At 43.0% G+C, this 22808-nt stretch overlaps 1 protein-coding gene across 1 annotated transcript in view; it reads right to left on the reverse strand.

Moving 5' to 3' along the window:
• LOC136857607 (leucine-rich repeat transmembrane neuronal protein 3) overlaps positions 1–22808 on the reverse strand; it is a 112414-nt gene that overhangs the window by 31071 nt on the left and 58535 nt on the right. The window contains exon 2 of the mRNA XM_067136433.2: positions 234–318. Coding sequence (XP_066992534.2) covers positions 234–295 — 62 coding nt within the window. The 5' untranslated portion in view covers positions 296–318. The remainder of the gene's footprint in view (positions 1–233; positions 319–22808) is intronic.

A 22808-nucleotide genomic window follows, 5' to 3' on the forward strand; every position in this document is an offset into this window, starting at 1 on the left:
GATCTCTGCGTGCTGTAGATTTTGCTGGGCATCGTGCACAGACCCACAGACAGACAGACAGACAGACAGACAGACAGACAGACAGACAGACAGACAGACAGACAGACAGACAGACAGACAGACAGACAGACAGACAGACAGACAGACAGACACTTCCTTTTATTATTATAAGATGAATTATTTCTTAATATATTTTACATTTTAAGAACAAACGCACATAATATGAGACTCACCTCCATGGTAGTGAGTAACCTTGACGGGAGAAATCTTTTCCGTTTCCTTGAGCATTACCCATCGCTTTCGGTACTCAGCATCAATCTGCAAATGAACCATCAACAATATTAGTACGAGATTGGAGGAGAAATTACCTTTCTACGAATTCTCTATTTCAGTGAGCTTAGCAGGTTGATATGAAATATCAAAAGACTGAGATTTGCTGATGATATTGTTATTTTATCTGAGACTGCAGAGAATCTGGAGAAATTGCTGAATGGTATGGAATGGGGAATGAGTACAAGATAAAAATAAATAAGTCCAAAACAAAAGTGACGGGGTGCAGTCGAACGAAGTCCGGTGGTGCAGGAAATATTAAATTAGGAAATGAAGTCTTAAAGGAAATAGATGAATACTGTCATTTGGGTAGTGAAATAACTATCAATGGCAGAAGTAAGGAGGACATGAAATGCAGACTTGCACAAGCAAGAAGGCCTTCCTTAAGAAAAGAAGTCTGCCCACTTCCAACATTGATATAGGAATTAGAAAGATGTTTTTGAAGACTGTCGTCTGGAGCGTGGCATTGTATGTATGTGAAACATGGACGATAACTAGCTCAGAAAGAAAGAGAATAGAAGCTTTCGAAATGTGGTGTTACAGAAGAATGCTGGTGAGATGGATAGATCGAATCACGAATGAAGAGATACTGAATCGAATTGGTGAGAGAAGATCGATTTGGCTAAATTTGACCAAAAGAAGAGATAGAATGATAGGACACATCTTAAGAAACCCATGACTTGTGCTGTTAGTTTCGAAGGAAGTGTAGGTAGTAAGAACGGTAGGGGTAGACCAAAGTATGAATATCACAAGCAGATTAGAGCAGATGTAGGATGCAGAATTTACGTAGAAATGAAAAGATTAGCAGAGGATAGGGTGGCATGGAGAGCTACATCAAACCGGTCTATGGACTGATGACTCAACTCAAACAACAATGGAATATTATCTTCTGGATCGGTGAGGAGAGCAATGGGAGAGTACCTCACCGATCATTTTTCTAGTTCACCTCTTCAGTGATATCTGGGAAATCTGTAACAGCTATTGGTGGAGCTGTGCGGAACCAACTAGCCTACAGGCTAACGACCTATTTACAGTATGAAACCATCTAACAAATTTATAACTCGTATGTCCGGCTGTTTGGTTGAATGGTCAGCGTTTCGGCTCTCTGTTCAGAGGACCTCGGTTTCGTTTAACGACTGTGGGCCGGTATTATAATAGAGGTTTAAACCGTTGGTTCAATTTAAACTTCGGTTAATGTGTTAGTCGTGTATTATAAAACTTAATTTTAAGTTTAACTAAAGATTAATTTTACTGCCACTCATCTACCGATTAAACTGAAGTTTAAGAATACATAACTTTACAATATAGCAGAGCGTATGGATCTCGAAGATATTTTTAAGGTGTTTGAAGAAATACTAAGCGATGATTAAGAAGTGGTTCAAATTATTGGACGACCACGGGCACCAGGAGTTTTTCGAGCAAGGGCACGTTACTTTCATATATGGAATGAAAAATAGTTTTTAAATAGGTTTAGGATTACAAAACAGTCTGTCATAACCCTATTTCAGCAAAATGGTGCTAGAATAAAACATGCAACGAAAAGATAAGAATGAAAAAATGACTTTCTGAACTGTTTGAATGTCAAAAGTGTAAATTTTAGAAAATAAAGTAACTTCCTTCTATTTCAGAAATCATGCTGTAGAACCCCTCAGTCAGCTACTAATAGCATTGCGGTTTTACGCCTCCTATAGTAAGGCCACTGTTTCACGGACTATATAAATATTTCTGTACTAATTGCACAAGCAATTCTATTTCATTACAAGTAAAATTAGGACAACGTTCATTGATTTTATCCGCCATTTACCTACAAGAAGTAAACAAAACATTATCGATAGTCATATTTTCTTGCTAGTCACTGCAAACCATTATCGAGAGTCATCTTTTCTCGCATGTCACTGCTACCTAGATCGTATCTTTCTTTCTTCATCTCAGTTTAACTTAGGCCGGCCATTATAAGACTCAACATCAGTTCAAACTAAAATTACAGTTTAACTCAATCTTCAGTTTAAACCCTCATTATAATACCGGCCCTGGGTCATGTATTGTACTCTTAAATGGTTAATTACCTTCGCTTGGTAACCGGGCGTTTGTGCTATCCCCAACCACACTGCTGCAACTCATACACTGGACACAACAGTATATTCCACCACGAAAACACGCGATTTCCCATACACGGTAGATTCGGCCCGCCCTCGTGGGAAAGATCAGCTCTAAAAAGGCTGCACGAAGGTAACAATAGACACACGAATTATTATTATTATTATTATTATTATTATTATTATTATTATTATTATTATTATTATTATTATTATTATTATTATTATTATTACACAGAGGAAAATGGAAATTGCAACACCCAGGAGTGGTGCAATATTGCTGCAATTAAACATGCAGGACGAGTGTTCGGTTGTGATTCGATGATTACATTTTCAGGTCCCTCTGAACGCAAGTTTGGACAACAATCAATACAGGATGTGCCCACCACGAGCTGCAATACATTGATGAATTCGTCGATGCATGGAGTCAATAAGGCCCTGGATCGCTTCCTGAGGAATTGTGGCCCATGCTTGCTGCACTGCACGGGTCAGTTGTTCCAGAGTTGTGGGTGGCTGAGGACGGTTAGCCAGTTGTCGACCCATCATGTCCCACACATGCTCAATAGGACTGAGGTCCGGGGATCTGGCGGGCCATTCTAAGGTTGTGATGTCGTGGAGAGCTTCTCTGGAGATGCGTGCAGTGTGAACCCGAGCATTGTCCTGCTGAAACATTCCATTAGCAATGTTCGCCATCATAGGGACAACCACTGGAATGAGTACCCTATCAACGTACTGTCGAGCAGTCATAATGCCCTCAACAAGCACTAATTGTGATTTCACATTAAAGCCAAGAGCTCCCCAGACCATAATGTTTGGTGCTGGTCTTGTGTGACTCTCGACAATAAGATCTGGGCGGCACCTCTCCCCGGTACGTTGGCGCACACGATTCCGGCGATCACTGCCGGCAAGACAGAAGCGCGATTCATCACTAAAGACGACCCTATGCCATTCGTCGATCTTTCTCGACACCAGGCCAGCCTTACACGACGCTGTTGTGGGGTCAATGGAACACCTTGTCGTGGGACACGGGCTCGTAAGCAGGCGATTACCAACTGTGTGTTGTGTAACGTGGGGTGCCACAGCTGCTCGAATTTGCGCTGCTGTTGCATGGGGTTCGATCCGGGCCATCCGAATGATGCGGCGATCCTCTCCCACAATTGTCTGTCGCGCTGGGCCTGTGCCAGGTCTACGAGTGTGGGTACCTTCTTTTGCCCACTGCTGCCATACACGTTGTACCGTAGATACATGTCGGCCAACACGTGCATCGACAGTCCTTAGCGATAATCCAGCCTCACACAGCCCAATTATCCGAGCCCTCTCAAAGGGCGACAGTTGTTGATAGCGTGCCCTTCTCTGTCGTCGAGGCATGTTTGACGGGGAACACTTCACTGCACAGACTGCAAGTCAACTACGCTACACCAGAGTCCGTATACTGGAGTTGATTCCCCCGCGACCAATCACGTGGGGAGACCTGTAGCAACAATCCAATGGGTCTGAAACTTTGATCGTTTATATACCTACATGGCATCGTTCCATATCTTGAAAATCAACACAAACGACCAATGCCTTCATGGTGTTGCAATTTCCGTTTTCTTAAGTGCATTATTATTATTATTATTATTATTATTATTATTGGCTTTATGTCGAACCGACACAGATAGGTCTCATGGCGACGATAGGATAGGAATGGGATAGGAGTGGGAAGGAAGCATCCGTAGCCTTAATAATTAAGGCATTACCCCAGCATTTGCCTTAGTGGAAATGGAAAACCACGGAAAGCATTTTTCACGGCTGCCGACAGTGGGGTTCGTACTCACTATTATTATTATTATTATTATTATTATTATTATTATTATTATTATTATTATTATTATTATTATTATTATTTTATTATTATTATTATTATTATTATTATTATTATTATTATTATTATTATTATTATTATTATTATTATTTTATTATTATTAACCAGGTGAGATGGCCGTGCGGTTAGGGACGCGCAGCGGTGTGCTTGCATTCGGGATATAGTGGGCTGGAACCCCACTCTCGGCAGCCCTGAAGATGGTTTCCGTGGTTTCCCATTTTCACAATAGACAAATGCAGGGGCTGTACCTTAATTAAAGCCACGACCGCTTCCTTCCCACGCCTATACCTTTCCTATCCCGTCGTCGCCATAAGACCTATCTGCGTCGGTGTGGCGTAAAGCAAATTGTAATAATATACATTATTATTATTATTATTATTATTATTATTATTATTATTATTATTATTATTATTATTATTGTTGTTGTTGTTGTTCTTATTATTTAGTTCAACTCTGTTGTGTAGTGTTTAGTGCGATTAGCTGCCACCAACGAACGCCCAGGTTCGCCACGAAATTTGAAAAGTGTTACGAGGACTAGAAAGGCGTCATCTCAGCCTCGGGAGATCGACTGAGTAAAGGGGTTTCGATTCCCCATCAGCCATCCTCGAAGTGGTTTTCCGTAGTTTCCAACTTTTCTGCTGGCAAATGCCGGAATGGTACCGAACTTAAGGCCACGTCCACTTCCTTCCCTCTTTCTTGTTTATCCTTTTCAATCTTCCCATAATTTCACAAGGCCCCTGTCTAGTATAGCCTAAATTCGCCTGAGCGATATACTGGTCCTTCTTTCCTATTGTATCTCTGACCAAATGGCTCATGCTTCTGGACACTGCCCTTGGGGTGGTAGTGGTGGGATCCCTCGCTGAATCCGGGAGAAAAACCAACTCTGTAGGGTATTATTAGTAGTATTATTTACCTATTTATTATAACGTTGCGGGAGAATGGGGCGATATTAGCTCACTGGATCAAGATTTTCATCTCAAGAATCACATGGAGTCAGGAAGGGCATCCGGTCTTAAATCCCCGGCCAAATGTAAAAACTGAGTGTGGTCGGCTGCAGCAACCCTATAAATAATTGGATTAAGTTTGCAGAACGACAAAAGAAGGAATGAAATATATTTCTAATAAGGTATTAGACTAAATTTCCGTAGTTTCGAAATAAAATTAGCAAGTAATGACAGGATCTACAGCAGACATGTTAACAATCGTTCTGTGTTTCGCGGTTCTCCTCTGTATTTATGCAAGCACCACACACGGAAGGAATTTGCAATATATTTTGAAGGGGTGCAATTCATTTACAGGGCTCCCCTTCCTGGTCAGCGTTATCCCTCCCTTTAGAAATCATTACCTTCGTTCACCCCCAACACTGCCAGAGGTAATGTCCATATTTGCATTCTAACAGTGTGTTTGATTGCATTTTTATAAATATTTACGAGAATATGAATTTAAAATTGCGGTATGCTTTGCCGAAGAACGTTTCTAAACATTATTTTTCAATCCGTTTACTCTCCAGGGTTGGTTTTTACCCCGGAATCGGCGCCTCTACCGTCTCAAGGGCAGTATCCTGGTGAGTGAGATATTTGGCCATGGATACATCTGGAGGAGAACCAGTACTTCGCCCAGGCGGCCTTACCTGCTGTGCGGGATGGGAAAATTAGAATGGATAGGCAAAAAATCTGGCTGTAAGCAGAGTAGAATGTTCCGTTTTATATCCTTATATATTTCTCTAGGCATGTATGTATGTGTTTGAGGATAACGAAGACGAAAATAGCATCTGTATGGTGGCAAAGTGCGCGTACATTTATTATTTTTATTACAAAGAAAGAACCGAATCTTCCGATATGCACCGTCGTCGCCTGTCGTCGAATTTTGAAAGTGAGTCCATGATTTTCCACTATTCTGAATTCGATTCCCTGCTCAATCACAAAATTAAGTGTATGGCTATGTGCCTGACTGGTCAGCATTTTGGTCTTAAGGGCTTAGTGACTTAGAATGGGATCCCGGCCGTTCCGGAGGTCTTAGCAGTGTACTGCCAATTCCTTTGTCTCGTAGACTGGGTGATTATGTGTTTTTCTTAACATACATCTCTTCATTTAGGTACAACACATCACATTGCTATCCACCAAAAAATCTGTCTGGTCTAGTCCGCATGTACGACACATAACCCACCTGTGACTCCACCGAGGTGTGGGAACAGCGACAAGGAAACACTCACGCACACAACGACAACAATAATAATAAAAATAACAATAATAATAATAATAATAATAATAATAATAATAATAATAATAATAATAATAATATTGTCTTTACGTCCCACTAACTAATTTTACGGTTTTTGGAGACGTTGAGCTGACGAAATTTTGCCCCGCAAGAATTCATTTACGTGCCAGTAAATATACCGACACGAGCCTCACATACTGTACTTGAGCACCTTCACATACCACTGGACTGTGCCATGATCGGACCCCCACAAGTTTTTGTCAGATGGCGAGCGCCTCAAACGTCTGAGCCACTCAGCCCGGCATTTCTTCTTTCAATCCATGAAGTGTCGTAAATGATCATATAAATGTTTGATCTTGTGCTGACATTACTTTTTTTGTATAACATCAGTTCTAATAGAATGCCATTCTGTCAAGTTAATTAACCTCATTTCTTTTCAGAGAAGTGGAAAATGTCACTTCCTTCGGAAATTGGTCTCTAGCAGCCACTGGATCCTCAGAGTAATTGTCTTTGGAAGACGTAGCATTTGAAATGATTACCCGCTTTCACTGACCTTTGGTTATGGCTGTGCGGGAAGTCAAATTCCCGCGGATATCAGGAAAATCCACTAAAACCCATCAAATGCCAGCAGCAAACACATATAATTTTAAAGCTTCATCAAGTTCTAAATTTATCCTGGAAGTTCCACTGATCCTACCTGCATTTGGGAAGGTTGTGTTGAATAATAATAATAATAATAATAATAATAATAACAATAATAATAATAACAGTCCGCCTCTGTGGTGTAGTGGTTAGTGTGATTAGCTGCCACACTCGGAGATCCGGGTTCGATTTTAAAAGTGGCACGAGGGCTGGAAATGGGTCCACTCAGCCTCGGGCGGTCAACTGAGTAGAGGTGGGTTCGATTTCTACCTCAGCCATCCTGAAAGTGGATTTCCGTGGTTTCCCACTTCTACTCCAGACAAATGACGGAATGGTACCTAACTTAAGGCCATAGCTCCTTCCTTCCTTCATCCTTGTCTACCCCTTCCAATCCTCCGATCCCCCACCAAGGTCCCTGATAAGCATAGCAGGTGAGGCCACTTGGACGAGTTACTGGTCATCCTCTCCAGTTGTATCCCCCGACCCAATGTCTCACGCTCCAGGACACTGCCCTTGAGGCGGTAGAGGTGGGATTCCTCGCTGAGTCCGAATGAAAACTAACCCTGGATGGTAAGCAGATTAAGAAATAATAATAATAATAATAATAATAATAATAATAATAATAATAATAATAATAATAAAAATAATAATAATAATAATCTACAGCCTGTTTCCAGTCATTCGACAGGCTGAATAGACTTCCTCTGGTGCAAATATTAATGACTCACAGGTGAATCGAAATGATATTGGAGAGTGTTGCTGGAATGAAAGACGCCAGGGAAAACAGGAGTACCCAGAGAAAACCCTGTACCACCTCCGCTTTTTTTGCTAGTTGCTTTACGTCGCACCGACACAGATAGGTTTTATGGCGACGATGGGATAGGAAAGGTCTAGGAGTTGGAAGGAAGCGGCCGTGGCCTTAATTAAGGCACAGCCTCAGCATTTGCCTGGTGTAAAAATGGGAAAACATGGAAAACGATTTTCAGGGCTGCCGACAGTGGAATTTCGAACCCACTATCTCCCGGATGCAAGCTCACAGCCGCGTGCGGCTGACCGCACGGCCAAGTCGCCCGGTCCACCTCCGTTTTGTCCAGCACAAATCTCACATGGAGTTACCGGGATTTGAACCACGGAAGCCAGTGGTGAGAGGCCCGCACGCTGCCACCTGAGCCACGGAGGCAATAATAATAATAATAATAATAATAATAATAATAATAATAATAATAATAATAATAATAATAATTGTTACGGACTTTTCCGTGGTAGGTAGAGGTGAAAGAAGGTGCGGTTGTGAATGGGTTTCAAGCTACGAAATTATAGTGCAATGTAAAATTAATTTAAAAGTTAACAAGGTTATATTTTCTTTTCGAAAACAAAGAAATAACAAGCATGGCAGGTACAAAGTAGCAATTCAAAAGGGGTTAGTTACAATATTTACAGAATTTGGGCTTCGCGCCCTGATATCACAATGCTTGGGCAATCAGCTCAGTTTTACCTCAAACACAAGTTTTAACAGAGGGGGAGAAAACCCCATTTATACCTAGGAGCCCTTGCTCCAAATTACACTGAAAAACCTCCATGAGGCATACAACCCAGAATTTTCAAAAGAGCCACTCGCTCTCAAAATTTAAGCCTCTCCCAGGCCACACCAAACTCCACCTTCAAGTTGTCCTCAACGGACATAAACACAGGGGTAAAATACCCAATCTACTGAGGTCTATTAAAAGAAAAGCAGGTTAATTAAATGACCTCTAAAATAACAATTTGAGAGGAGGCGAACTTGCACTCCTAATACACTTTGATTAAGACCTACTTGGCACTAGGCCGTTAATACAAGGGCTAATCCCATGCTAAAGAGGTGACTTAAGAAAAGAACAATTTGTTTTACATTAACGAAGAATAGGTTGAGAAAATAAGTTCACCTCAAGACAATGTGAGTGGGAGCTCGAGAGGGTTAGCACTCTCTATCCCAATATGTCGTTTTAAAAGAGAATATATGAAAGGAGTAGTTACATTTTAGGAAAAGGTTACATGGCTGAACGCTTAGAACCCGCCCCGAAAGTTAAACTGCTGAGCTAGCAAGGAAAGAAGTTATTAATCGGCCATTACCTTGTGTTGAACGGCTGGAGAAGAAAGAGGCGCTTCCCGCCCCCTGCTATGTACTTAACACACTGAAAGATGGAACAGAAGTGGCCTAGAGACCCAAAAATCAGCAGTTTAAATACTCTCGCGGAAGTTTCTAGGCGTTAGGGGAAAGAAAACACCCTCCCACAAACTCTTTATTGGATAGGACCCCGCAACAGATTCAAGTTGGGGGAAGATACATCTGATTGGATAGAAATTAATTTAAGAAATTCGGGATTGGTTAGGTTCAACACAAGGGGAAAGAAGGGGGTGAATATTGCCAACTTAAACAATGACTGAAAGAAATTTAACAAAGAACAAACTCTTGAAATTAAATTTTCTCCAAAAAACAGTTCTTTCACTTCGCACTAGAGTGCACCGTTGTTGATCTTCAGTAGTGTCCTCTAGAAGAGAAAGTTCACACTTCTAACTACAAGTGAAACAAAAACACATCAAAAATGACACAGTTCAAAAACTCAAAATTTTCCACGTGGTGACATCTTCTGAGAAGGTAGAAAATTAATACTGTCAATAAAGTTCGGACTTCCTCCAGCAGAGGAGTTTCAACAGGCGCACATTTTAAATTAGCGGAGTGGAGGTGTACCGCCCGGTACAGACCTCCCCCCCCCCAAAAGTTCCTCCAGGGATGACACATGAAATCAGTTTGAAACAAGGTCCAAGTTATGCTGTGGGTATGAAGATTGATTGCCAAAAAATTTATAAGATTTTCTTAATTTGGGGTTGATTTGGTTTCAAAATTTGTTGTTGCAGATGAAGTAAAGTCTTTATATTTGTAGAAGTTGAATTTCTGAAGATAACTTTTTATGCTTGAAAGTGAAGAAAAAAAAATTTCACGGTCCACCAAATATTGCAGTTGAATTCCCAAGTGTAGTCATTACTTATAGTATCTGTTCATGTAGTAGATGGAGATGAAGTGGGATGGCCAGACCGGCCGTTGCTGCTTGCGTCCAATGAAGGTCGCTCGGACCCCTCAAGTACCCTGAGATACCGCTCGCCCGCACTATGAGGGGAGCAGAGGTGTTGAAGCACGCCGCGCCCGCGGTGAACATATACAGGCTGCGGGCAAGTAGCAGGTCGTGCGCCGCACATCAGCCTTGGCCGGGAGGAGAGCTCCGGCTCGCCGTGCACACGTCGTCCTCGCTGGGGCCGAGGGGGCCCGTCCTCTGCTCCAGAAGCTGCACGGCGCCGCGCGGCTGCGGGGGCACTGAAACATTAAAGCTTGGCGGCAGAATTGTGTTGGACCATCATCTTTTTTGAGGGTACAGGCTTGTGGAGAGGTTGAGGGGCCAGCTGCGTGCAAATATCCATGGCATAAGTCAAGCCACTGTGTGAATTGAAGCAGGAGACGGGAGCGTGGTAATGGCCGAGGTAAGGACAGGATGGCAGTTTAACAATCGGGGAGGTTTACAAGAAATGCTTACATATAAAATAAAATAGAAGGAGCAGAATGCCTTAAGAGTGGAACTCAAAAAAAAAAATATATATATAACCTTCATATTCCTATCAAATTATATGAAGCAATTTGACACAAAATTTACACCGGTTTCACCTGGGACAGGTGAACCCTAAATATCCTCTCGGTGGCTGGATTGCTTAATAACAACGTAACCGGGGTGAGGAAATCGAGAATTATACAAGGCCCATGAAATCTGGGGGCAAGCTTGCCCGCGGGAACAAAATTTTTGACCATAACCTGGTCACCTACCTTCAAAGGGGTGGGTCTCCGTCCACGATCATACCTTTCCCTAACCTTTTCATGAGACACTTTAAGATTGGCTTTAGCCTTCTTCCAAAGATCTTTAATGTTATCCGGATCTATTGTCTCGGGTAGAATGTCATTCAGAGACCAGAGGTTAGAGAGCGGCGAGTTGGGAACAAACTTGAACATCAAAGAAGCTGGAGTAAACTTGTGAGATTCATGAACCGCCGAATTCAAAGCAAAAGCTATCCAATGCAGGGACGTGTCCCACCTGGAATGATCTTCATGATGATAGGCAATAAGTGCTGACCTGAGATTACGGTTAACCCTTTCAGCCAGAGATGGTTGATGGTAATAAGCAGAAGTAGTTACATGAGAGATTGATAAGTCAAAACAGAATTTACGAAATAAATTAGATGTAAAAGCCTTAGCATTATCAGATACAATATATTGACACGGACCAAAAGAAGCAAAAATAGAATTTAAGCAGGTAATGGTAGACTGAGCGGTAGCCAGCTTAGTCGAAAATAACCAAGAAAATCTGGTAAAACCATCTACGCACACAAAGATGAACTTGTTAGCATTACCCTTTGACTGGGGGAAGGGTCCTATATAATCGATATACAGACGTTCCATGGGGCGCGACGCTTGATGCGAAGACAAAAGGCCTACCTTGGTGGACATGGTGGGTTTACTGAGCAAACAAGATTTACAAGCTTTTACAAGTTCCCGGATTTCACCGTCCATACCTTTCCAGATGAACATTTCACGAATCTTCTCACGAGTTTTAAAGATACCCAGATGCCCTCCTAGTGGGGTCTCATGATAATACTTGAAGATCATAGGTACCAGAACAGCTGGAACGACAACTTTCATCATCTTGTCATGCCTCGAAGGGCAACATAAAACACCATTCCTCAGAACATAAGGGACAACATGTTCCCCAGAAGAAAGGGTTTCCATTATCGGAGCCAGCGTCGGATCTTCACGTTGGTATTTCTCGATATCCCTAAAAAGCATGGGAGCATCTGTTAGGATGGCATTAACCTCAGATAGCATGGACTCGGGAGGTGATGAACTGTCGACCGGTTCGTGGGTCTCGACGTCGTTATGAAACATACGGCTGAGTCCATCAGCAACAACATTTTCGGTGCCTCTGATATGTCTAACATCAAACTGGAAGGCGGAAATACGAATAGCCCAGCGGGCTATACGACCAGTACGACGCGGCCTACCTAAGACCCAGCTTAATGCTTGATTATCTGTCTCCAGGTCGAATTTGACGTGTTCCAGATAGAGACGGAACTTTTCTAAGGCGAATAAGACTGCCAAACCTTCGAGCTCATAGATGGAATACTTGGCTTCTTGAGCCGACAATGTCCTAGACGCATAGGCGATGGGTCGCCTCCCTAGTTCAGTCTCTTGAAGAAGGACTGCAGCTACTGCTGACGACGATGCGTCGGTTTGGACGATGAATTTCTTCGAGAAATCAGGCATAGCAAGTACAGGGGCATTACAGAGAGCTAATTTCACATCTTCAAAAGCGGCTTGTTGAGAAGGTCCCCACTCGAATTTGATGCCTTTCCTACGAAGAAGGTTTAAGGGCGCCGCTCTATTAGCAAAGTTAGGAATGAACTTCCTGAAGAAATTCACCATACCAATGAACCTGGCGATACCTTTGATGTCCTTGGGAGGTTTAAAATCACGGATGGCCTGTGTTCTAGAATGATCGACTGCTACACCATCGGGTGACACAATATGCCCTAGGAATGACATAGAGGGCTTCGCAAAGGCAACCTTGGACAACTTAACAGTTAACCCAGCCTTACGAAGGCGATCGAGAACTTCTCGCAGATGATCTAGATGTTCTTCAAAAGTCTCTGAAAATACGACGACATCATCTAAATAGTGATATAAGTACTCGAATTTGATGTCGGAGAAGACCCTATCTAGTAGCCTAGTGAGCACAGCTGCCCCCGTGGGGAGCCCGAAAGGCACGCGGTTGTATTCATATAAATTCCAGTCCGTGGCAAACGCTGTAAGGTGTTTAGACTCTTCGGCAAGGGGAATTTGATTATAGGCCTGATTCAAGTCCAAGATAGTGAAGAACTTGGCCTTACGAAACCATGAAAAGCAAGAATGAAGGTCAGGAAGGGGCACAGATTGCAACACCACCTTCCGATTGAGAGCCCTGTAATCAATGACAGGCCTGAAGCCTCCTTGGGGTTTCGGGACTAGAAAAATAGGCGATGAATACGCCGACTTAGAGGGCCTAATAATACCATCCTTCAACATCTGATCGATAATTTCTTTCAGAGCCTTCATTTTAGGTGGAGATAGCCTATAAGGTGGAAAACGGACAGGAATCGAATCCGTGACCTCAATTTTGTATTCAATAAGGTCAGTAACACCAAGAGTATCAGAGAACACCTCTGGAAATGACTGACATAATTTACGAATACTATCAGCCTGCTCCTCAGGTAGATGTCTAAGGTCTAACAACATCTCATCCTGGGTAGGCGAAATAGATGAACATGACACAGAATTACACTTTAATAGTGGTATTTTACAACTAGAAGCAAATTTGAATGTGCACGACCTAGACTGGAGATCGAGCACAAGACCAGTGTGAGAAATAAAGTCAGCTCCCAATATGATGGGGCAAGACAGGTGCTTAGCCACAAACAATTTAATTTTCCAAGTAAACTTAACAATACGAATTTTGACCAGTATGGAACCTAGAATTTCTAATGGAGATGAATTAGCCGAAACATATTGAATAGAAGATGAGACGTAGTCAGGTAGTTTACAAACAGCTTTCAATTTAGAATACCATTCAGCCGAAATAATCGAACAAACACTGCCTGAATCTAAGAGAGCTGTTATAGGCTCGTTATTTAACTCAATCTTAAGAAAAGGAACAGGTGCGGGGGTATCCGCCGCGATCCTAAGGCACTCTTTGGGGCATTCAAAAGATGTATTCGAAGACTTATCGTTCCCTGAATTCTCGACCTTTTTGCCAGGGGCTGAGCCTTGGGAAGCAGAATTAGTTGACTCAGCCGCAGCCACTAGTCACTTTTGATTGTTGTTGGAAGTTACACCAGAAGTTGAGCAGGAGGGGGTGCTATTCGAATTGGGACAATTCTTTGCGATATGTGAGAAAGCCCCACATTTAAAACAGCCTTGTGATGAACCAGCTCCATTATTTGCCCTACTAGTTTTGATCAGAGGACACTTATTGCGCAGATGGTCAGGCGACCCGCAAGCATAACATTTACGGGGGGTGACTGATCGGCGAGGTGGAGGCCGAGTATTACTAATGGAAGGCGGGGGTTCTTTCGCGACACGCAAAGAATCGGCGTATCTAACTCCTTCCGCTGAGACGGCCAATGCTTCAAGTTCCGAGAAAGTTTGCGGGCACGCCGCGAAACACAAATATGACCTATAGGGAGGTGAAATTCCCTCTACAATAGCCTGTACAATCTGATCTTCAGGAAAATGAAGGGCAAACACCCTAGTATAAAACTTAATGTCCTGTATGAAATCAGCCAAGTTTTCATCCAAGCGCTGTACACGATAATAGTACTTCTGAATAAGGGAGGACCTGGCCCTAGCAGGGATGAAGTTAGCTAGCAAATGGGCATGGAAATCCTCAATAGATGATTGCTCGGCAATGGCTCTTACGATTTTATCTGAGAGAATACCAATAGCATACGGATAGATAATTTGCAGGATTTGACATGGAGAAAGAGAAAAAACAAGGGCATGATCCTGAAATTCCACTAGAAATCTTAAAAATGAAATTACGTCACTGGTGGTATTAACGGAAAACTTAGATATACCTCTGAGCAACATTGCCAATGGATGAGGCAAGCTACTAAACCCGGGTGACATAGTAGGTAAAGGTTTCAATGGCAAGGAAGTTAATTCAGAACGGATGTTACTCAGCGATGCACGGCGTTCAGACTCGTTGTCCAGTGGGGCAGGGATAGTTTGAGCAGCAACGGTTATTCTATTAACTTCTCCCTTGGGAAGCGCTTCCTCACTACCTGCATTTACTATGGTGGGTTGATCAGATTTGGGAGGAATTTCCCCAGTTAACAATTGAGTGACCTTACTAGATAATTCGGAAATATTTTCCAGGAGCGTACTAGCTTCCTTCCTCTGAACATCATTCAGTTTTAGAGACAACAGATCGTTAACCCTATTCGAAAAATGATATAGCCTGCCTTGCACACGCTTAATTTGATTAGGAGACGGATCATTTTCATCAAAAAACTAACTACAGAAGCTAGCCCAGTAATATTCTCCGTGATCGTGGAAAGAGAGTCGTCAATTTCTTTCTCTCCCAAATTGGGGATAGAAATGGGCAAATCAAGGGACTCTCTAAGTTTGTTAGTGTCTATTGCAACCGTGCCTCCAGATTGCACATTTCTGATAGTTAATTCATAGATCAACTCCTCCTTGCGCAAATAGTTAAGAAGGAGAACATCGCGAGGGCCGGGCATGATGACAGACCAATTTAGAAAAGGTCAAAAAATTCCAGCAACTGAGAAAATGGTTAGAGTTCGGATCAAAACAATGTGTAGCCGTCAAAAGGGGCTAAATTGAGACCCATTCAACCACGCTCTGCTACCACTTGTTACGGACTTTTCCGTGGTAGGTAGAGGTGAAAGAAGGTGCGGGTGTGAATGGGTTTCAAGCTACGAAATTATAGTGCAATGTAAAATTAATTTAAAAGTTAACAAGGTTATATTTTCTTTTCGAAAACAAAGAAATAACAAGCATGGCAGGTACAAAGTAGCAATTCAAAAGGGGTTAGTTACAATATTTACAGAATTTGGGCTTCGCGCCCTGATTTCACAATGCTTGGGCAATCAGCTCAGTTTTACCTCAAACACAAGTTTTAACAGAGGGGGAGAAAACCCCATTTATACCTAGGAGCCCTTGCTCCAAATTACACTGAAAAACCTCCATGAGGCATACAACCCAGAATTTTCAAAAGAGCCACTCGCTCTCAAAATTTAAGCCTCTCCCAGGCCACACCAAACTCCACCTTCAAGTTGTCCTCAACGGACATAAACACAGGGGTAAAATACCCAATCTACTGAGGTCTATTAAAAGAAAAGCAGGTTAATTAAATGACCTCTAAAATAACAATTTGAGAGGAGGCGAACTTGCACTCCTAATACACTTTGATTAAGACCTACTTGGCACTAGGCCGTTAATACAAGGGCTAATCCCATGCTAAAGAGGTGACTTAAGAAAAGAACAATTTGTTTTACATTAACGAAGAATAGGTTGAGAAAATAAGTTCACCTCAAGACAATGTGAGTGGGAGCTCGAGAGGGTTAGCACTCTCTATCCCAATATGTCGTTTTAAAAGAGAATATATGAAAGGAGTAGTTACATTTTAGGAAAAGGTTACATGGCTGAACGCTTAGAACCCGCCCCGAAAGTTAAACTGCTGAGCTAGCAAGGAAAGAAGTTATTAATCGGCCATTACCTTGTGTTGAACGGCTGGAGAAGAAAGAGGCGCTTCCCGCCCCCTGCTATGTACTTAACACACTGAAAGATGGAACAGAAGTGGCCTAGAGACCCAAAAATCAGCAGTTTAAATACTCTCGCGGAAGTTTCTAGGCGTTAGGGGAAAGAAAACACCCTCCCACAAACTCTTTATTGGATAGGACCCCGCAACAGATTCAAGTTGGGGGAAGATACATCTGATTGGATAGAAATTAATTTAAGAAATTCGGGATTGGTTAGGTTCAACACAAGGGGAAAGAAGGGGTGAATATTGCCAACTTAAACAATGACTGAAAGAAATTTAACAAAGAACAAACTCTTGAAATTAAATTTTCTCCAAAAAACAGTTCTTTCACTTCGCACTAGAGTGCACCGTTGTTGATCTTCAGTAGTGTCCTCTAGAAGAGAAAGTTCACACTTCTAACTACAAGTGAAACAAAAACACATAAAAAATGACACAGTTCAAAAACTCAAAATTTTCCACGTGGTGACATCTTCTGAGAAGGTAGAAAATTAATACTGTCAATAAAGTTCGGACTTCCTCCAGCAGAGGAGTTTCAACAGGCGCACATTTTAAATTAGCGGAGTGGAGGTGTACCGCCCGGTACAATAATAATAATAATAATAATAATAATAATAATAATAATAATAATAATAATAATAATAATAATAATAATAATAATAATAATAATAATAATAATAATAGTGTTATTGGTCTTACTATACAACTATCCTGGCAGAATACACATGCTAAGTAATTGAAATGAACCACCTGTTCAAGAGTTGTATTTCCTACCTGGAATTCAATTCTCCAAGATTTCTTCCTAGATTCAGTCTCTCATCAAGACAGCTGAGGTTCAAAACCAGCAAGTCTCATAGAAATACACTAGTTCATATTCCATGTAAAGCTGTTAGTCGTACAACGTACTTCATACTAGTATTTACGGAAGACTTTATGTCTATTTATATGTTGTGTTCTTTGGAACAACGTCAAACAAGACATCTAATCTCAATATTAGTATTGATTCCATATTTGAGTTTTCGCCACCAGAGGTGCAATTTCTGTTCCACAATGATAGAATGGGACAACTCTCACACTCCATGTGGTTGTCCGCCTCTGTGGTGTAGTGGTTAGTGTGATTAGCTACCACCCCCGGAGGCCCGGGTACGATACACGGCTCTGGCACGAAAATTTGAAAAGTGGTACGACGGCTGGAACGGGGTCCACTCAGCCTCGGGAGGTCAACTGAGTAGAGGTCGGTTTACTTCGCACCTCAGCCATCCTGGAAGTGGGTTTTCATTCCAGATACCAATTGTACTTTAATCGGCCTGTTCGCTTGGATCCTTCCTATTCTCTGCACGTCGTCCACATCGGATTCCGTGCAATTTACTTTCACTCCTTGTGTGAACACTTCCAACACAGCATCTAGTAACACCAGTTTGTCCTCGCTTCTATTGTCCTTAATCCCATGTATGACCAGACATTTGCTACGTTGGGCAAGCACTGAACTCCGGACCTGCATCTCCAGCTCCCGTGTGCGCTGCTCCAATACCAGTCGGTGTTCCTTAGCAATTTTCATTTCTTCCTGGTATTTATCTAGAGATTCTTTTATACCTGCCATATCACCCCGAAGGCTGTCTTTCATATCCTGAATATCTTTATTCTGTGCCATAATGAGCTCCCTCGTTGTGTCTGTTTGGCTGCCCTCTTTTATCACCTCCTTGATCTTAGCTATATCTTCCCAATTCAGTGGCCCAGGGTTGCTTTCCACTCCTCACTAACGCCGCCAGCACAATTTCAGAGTATTTTATATCACATTTTAAACCACATACCTGATATTTTATTCGATTGTTCCATCGGCCGATGACCGCTCGGTAGAGTTCTATGCTTATTCCCATTACGCTTACGCCACAACACTCAGCACTCCGCACACACGTCTGCTTCGTTTGCAGGGCTCCAATCGACTGACCATCCTGGAAGTGGTTTTCCTGGGTTTTCCACTTCTCCTCCAGGCAAATGCCGGGATGGTACCTAACTTACGGCCACGGCCTCTTCCTTCCCCCTTCCTTTTCTATCCCTTACAATCTTCCCCTTCCCCCGCAAGACCTCTGTTCAGTATAGCTGGTGAGGCCGCCTGGGAGAGGTACTGGTCACCCTCCACAGTTGTATCCCCCGACCCAGAGTCTGAAGCTCCAGGACATTGCCCTTGAGGCGGTAGAGGAGGGATCCCTCGCTGAGTCCGAGGGAAAAACCGACCCTGGAGGGTAAACAGATAAATAAGAAGTTGAATAACTTGCATAATTGAATACAAATATACATATAAATGCGTGCCACTAGGTGACACAACTTACTAAAATATTTTAACATTACATTTTAATTAAGAAGTGTGTTACAATTAATTCTATGGCCATATTTTTTTACAAATTTTATTATGTTAAAGCGGAACCTCCGTGGCTCAGGTGGCAGTGCGCCGGCCTCTCACCACTGAATTCCGTGGTTCAAATCCCGGTCAGGCCATGTGACAGACTTTTCTCCTCGTACTCCTGTTTTTTCTGTCATCTTTCATCCCAGCTACACTGTAGATTATCATTTAATCTGTCAGTCTTTAATCATTGCCCTTGATGAGTGTGGTAGAATTCAGCAACCGGCACATTTCCTACCCTTGCCGCTTGACGGGGGCTGCATTCATAACATTCCTGAACCGGTCGAATGGCTGGAAAGAAGTCAAAATAGGAGGTTTCATGATGATTTTTAAAGGAAAATAACCAACAGCACACTGGATAATAGAAAATAATAGACACGACCTTAACTGACACCCAAGTCAGGAAATTTTTGCCATCCCTGTTATATAGTCTTCTAAGTATGACAGATATAATTATAGAAGTTTTTTGAACATAAAGAAGTGCTAGAATGTGCATGTAAAGGAGAACTTTTATAGAGTAAAATAGTCGTTGAATTGTTACTTATGTATGTCTAGTATCTGGTCTCCATAATCACTTGTCAATATCTTAAGACAATGACATACATCACTGTAGCCGACTGTTAATGTCGACCATCCCTGCAAGTCACAGATCACAGACAGCAGTGTGGTTGGCGGTATGTCTCCTCCAGCTGTCTCCATCATGTACGTACACACGAGGGCTGAGGGTGGGGTCACTACATGGGGGAGACACCGGTTTCAATTAGCTATATGTTCATCAGCTGGGAGCACTATTGCGGGAATTAGCACACACGTCCAGGGAGTCGAACATGACGCCCTTGGGATATACAGCTACAGAATTATAATGTCATATATTTATACATATGCATTGCTCTGTGGAATAAGCTTCATATTATTGTTTAAAGGGTCGAACCAGAAATAGAAATTGATGAATATGTGGCATGAGAGTACATACGCGTTGGGCCTAGTTCAATCGTGTGAAATATAGCACAGAAATAAAGTGAGAATATAGCACAAACAACATGAATGGAGGCTTAAGAGCGCACTAACCACCAAAACAACCTTTTGACATTGTTAGACAAAACATTATTGATATGTTGATATTCAATATAGGCCTACGTAATATTCACCGTCCAACTCTAAATTACCTTGGACGAACAGCAAATTAATTTCAGGAACTACCGTGCGGAATTTATACCAAAATGAAAATACACGTCCGCCTCTGTGGTGTAGTGGTTAGCGTGATTAGCTACCACCCCCGGAGGTCCGAGTTCGATTCCCGGCTCTGCCACGAAAATTTGAAAAGTGGTACGAGGGCTGGCACGGGGTCCACTCAGCCTCGGGAGGTCAACTGAGTAGAGGTGGGTTCGATTCCCACCTCAGCCTTCCTCGAAGTGATTTTCCGTGGTTTCCCACTTCTCCTCCAGGCGATTGCCGGGATGGTACCTAACTTAAGGCCACGGCCGCTTCCTTCCCTCTTCCTTGTCTACCCCTTCCAATCTTCCCATCCCTCCACAAGGCCCCTGTTCAGCATAGCAGGTGAGGCCGCCTGGGCGAGGTACTGGTCATTCTCCCTAGTTGTATCTCCCGACCAAGAGTCTGAAGCTCCCGGACACTGCCCTTGAGGCGGTAGAGGTGGGATCCCTCGCCGAGTCCGAGGGAAAAGCCGAACCTGGAGTGTAAACAGATGATGATGATGATGATGATGATGATGATGAAAATACACAGTACCGGCGGGTTGGCCATGCGCTTAGGGGCACGCAGCTGTGTGCTTGCATCGGGGAAATAGTAGGTTCGAACCCCACTGTCGGTAGCCCTGAATATGGTTTTCCGTAGTTTCCTATTTTCACACCAGACAAATGCCAGGGATGTACCTTAATTAGGGCCACGGCGACTTCCTTCTCATTCCTAGCCCTCTTCTATCCCATCGTCGCCATAAGACTTTGTGTCGGTGCGACGTAAAGCAAATTGAAAAAAAAAAACCTATCAGTGGCTACGCAGTTGTCTGAGAGAACTTGAGAAATTTTACAGACATGCAGTTAACCAGCCGGACCGCATTATGTAGCAGGTGTATGGGTAAGTCTTTTCCGGCTTCGCTAAGAGATGGCGCCAGCGAACAGTACACAGCTTATGAATGTGACACATACGTCAATTTCTTCTTCTGACATTAACCTACCAATGCACACAAGTTGAGTTCCGTCAAACACTATCGTGTGTGTTGTATCGTTCAGTGATCATGTCGACGTTTGCGCCTGAAAAAGAACATTTGCGGCACGCACTGCTTTTTTTTTATTTAATCAAAGAAAAAAGCTGTGGAAAGTCTTCGTTTGCTGGTAGAAACATATGGTGAACACGCCCATCGATTTGAACATGTTAGACATGGTTTTGATGATTTAAACACGCAAGAAGATTTTTGTCTGGTGAGACCAGAGGGCTATTGCCTTTTATGAACTCCTGATCATCATCATCATCATCATCATCATCTGTTTACCCTCCAGGTTCGGTTTTTCCCTCGGACTTAGCGAGGGATCCCACCTCTACCGCCTCAAGGGCAGTGTTCTGGAGCTTCAGACTCTTGGTCGGGGGATACAACTGGGGAGTATGACCAGTACCTCGCCCAGGCGGCCTCACCTGCTATGCTGAACAGGGGCCTTGGGGAGGGATGGGAAGATTGGATGGGATAGGCAAGGAAGAGGGAAGGAAGCGGCCGTGGCCTTAAGTTAGGTACCATCCCGGCATTCGCCTGGAGGAGAAGTGGGAAACCACGGAAAACCACTTCCAGGATGGTTGAGGTGGGAATCGAACCTACCTCTACTCAGTTGACCTCCCGAGGCTGAGTGGACCCCGTTCCAGCCCTCGTACCACTTTTCAAATTTCGTGGCAGAGCCGGGAATCGAACCCGGGCCTCCGGGGGTGGCAGCTAATCACGCTAACCACTACACCACAGAGGCGGCATGAACTCCTGATGCTCGGCGAAACTGTTCCTGCACAACGCTATCGCCAACAAGTGATTGATTTAAATCGCACATTGATCGAAACACGACCGGAATGGGCCAGAAGACATGGCAAAGTGATTTTGTTACAGCGCCATCTCACACAGCAAAACCAGTGAAAGACACCTTGAAATCGCTTGGATGAGACATCCTTCCGCACATGCCGTACTGCCTCGACGTGGCGCCATCTGACTCACCTCTTCGCATCAATGGAGTACGCGTCGCAGTGCAGCACTCCAGCAATTTCGAGGAATTTGGAAACTGGCTCGACGAATGGTTTGCCACAGAAGACAAGCAGTTTCTCTGGCATGCTATACATAACTTACCTGAAAGACGGGCAAAGTTTGTAGAAGCCGATAGCCAATATTTTGAATAGACAAAAAATTAATTTCCCGTGAAAATGGCGTGTTTTCTTTACCACAAAATTCGGCAAAAACTTATGCATAAAACCTGGTAATTCAAGAAAGTTGATGTGCTGTCTACTATCCAACAGTTCCAGGAGCGTTTACATAAAGACAGGACTAAAGTGGTGATCCAGAAACTTCAATAGCGAAGAAGGGAATTGAATTGGCAGATAAGAAGTTGACTTTTGTCTTATCCACTTTGTATGCAATTGCTGGCGAGACCTAGTGTTTACAGTGCACTATGTCTTCTAGTATGGGCTAGAACAATTTTGCTACTTCCTTTGATCTGACTCAGTCTTTTTTTTTTTTTTTTTTTTTTTTTTTTTGGAATTGGCTTTACGTCCCAGCGACACAGATAGGGCTCATGGCGACGAAGGGATAGGAAAGGCGTAGGGTTGGGGAAGAAGCGGCCATGGCCCTTATTAAGGTACAGCCCCAGCATTTTCCT

This window comes from Anabrus simplex, chromosome 1 (genome assembly GCF_040414725.1).
Source record: "Anabrus simplex isolate iqAnaSimp1 chromosome 1, ASM4041472v1, whole genome shotgun sequence".
NCBI classification, from domain to species: Eukaryota; Metazoa; Arthropoda; class Insecta; order Orthoptera; family Tettigoniidae; genus Anabrus; species Anabrus simplex.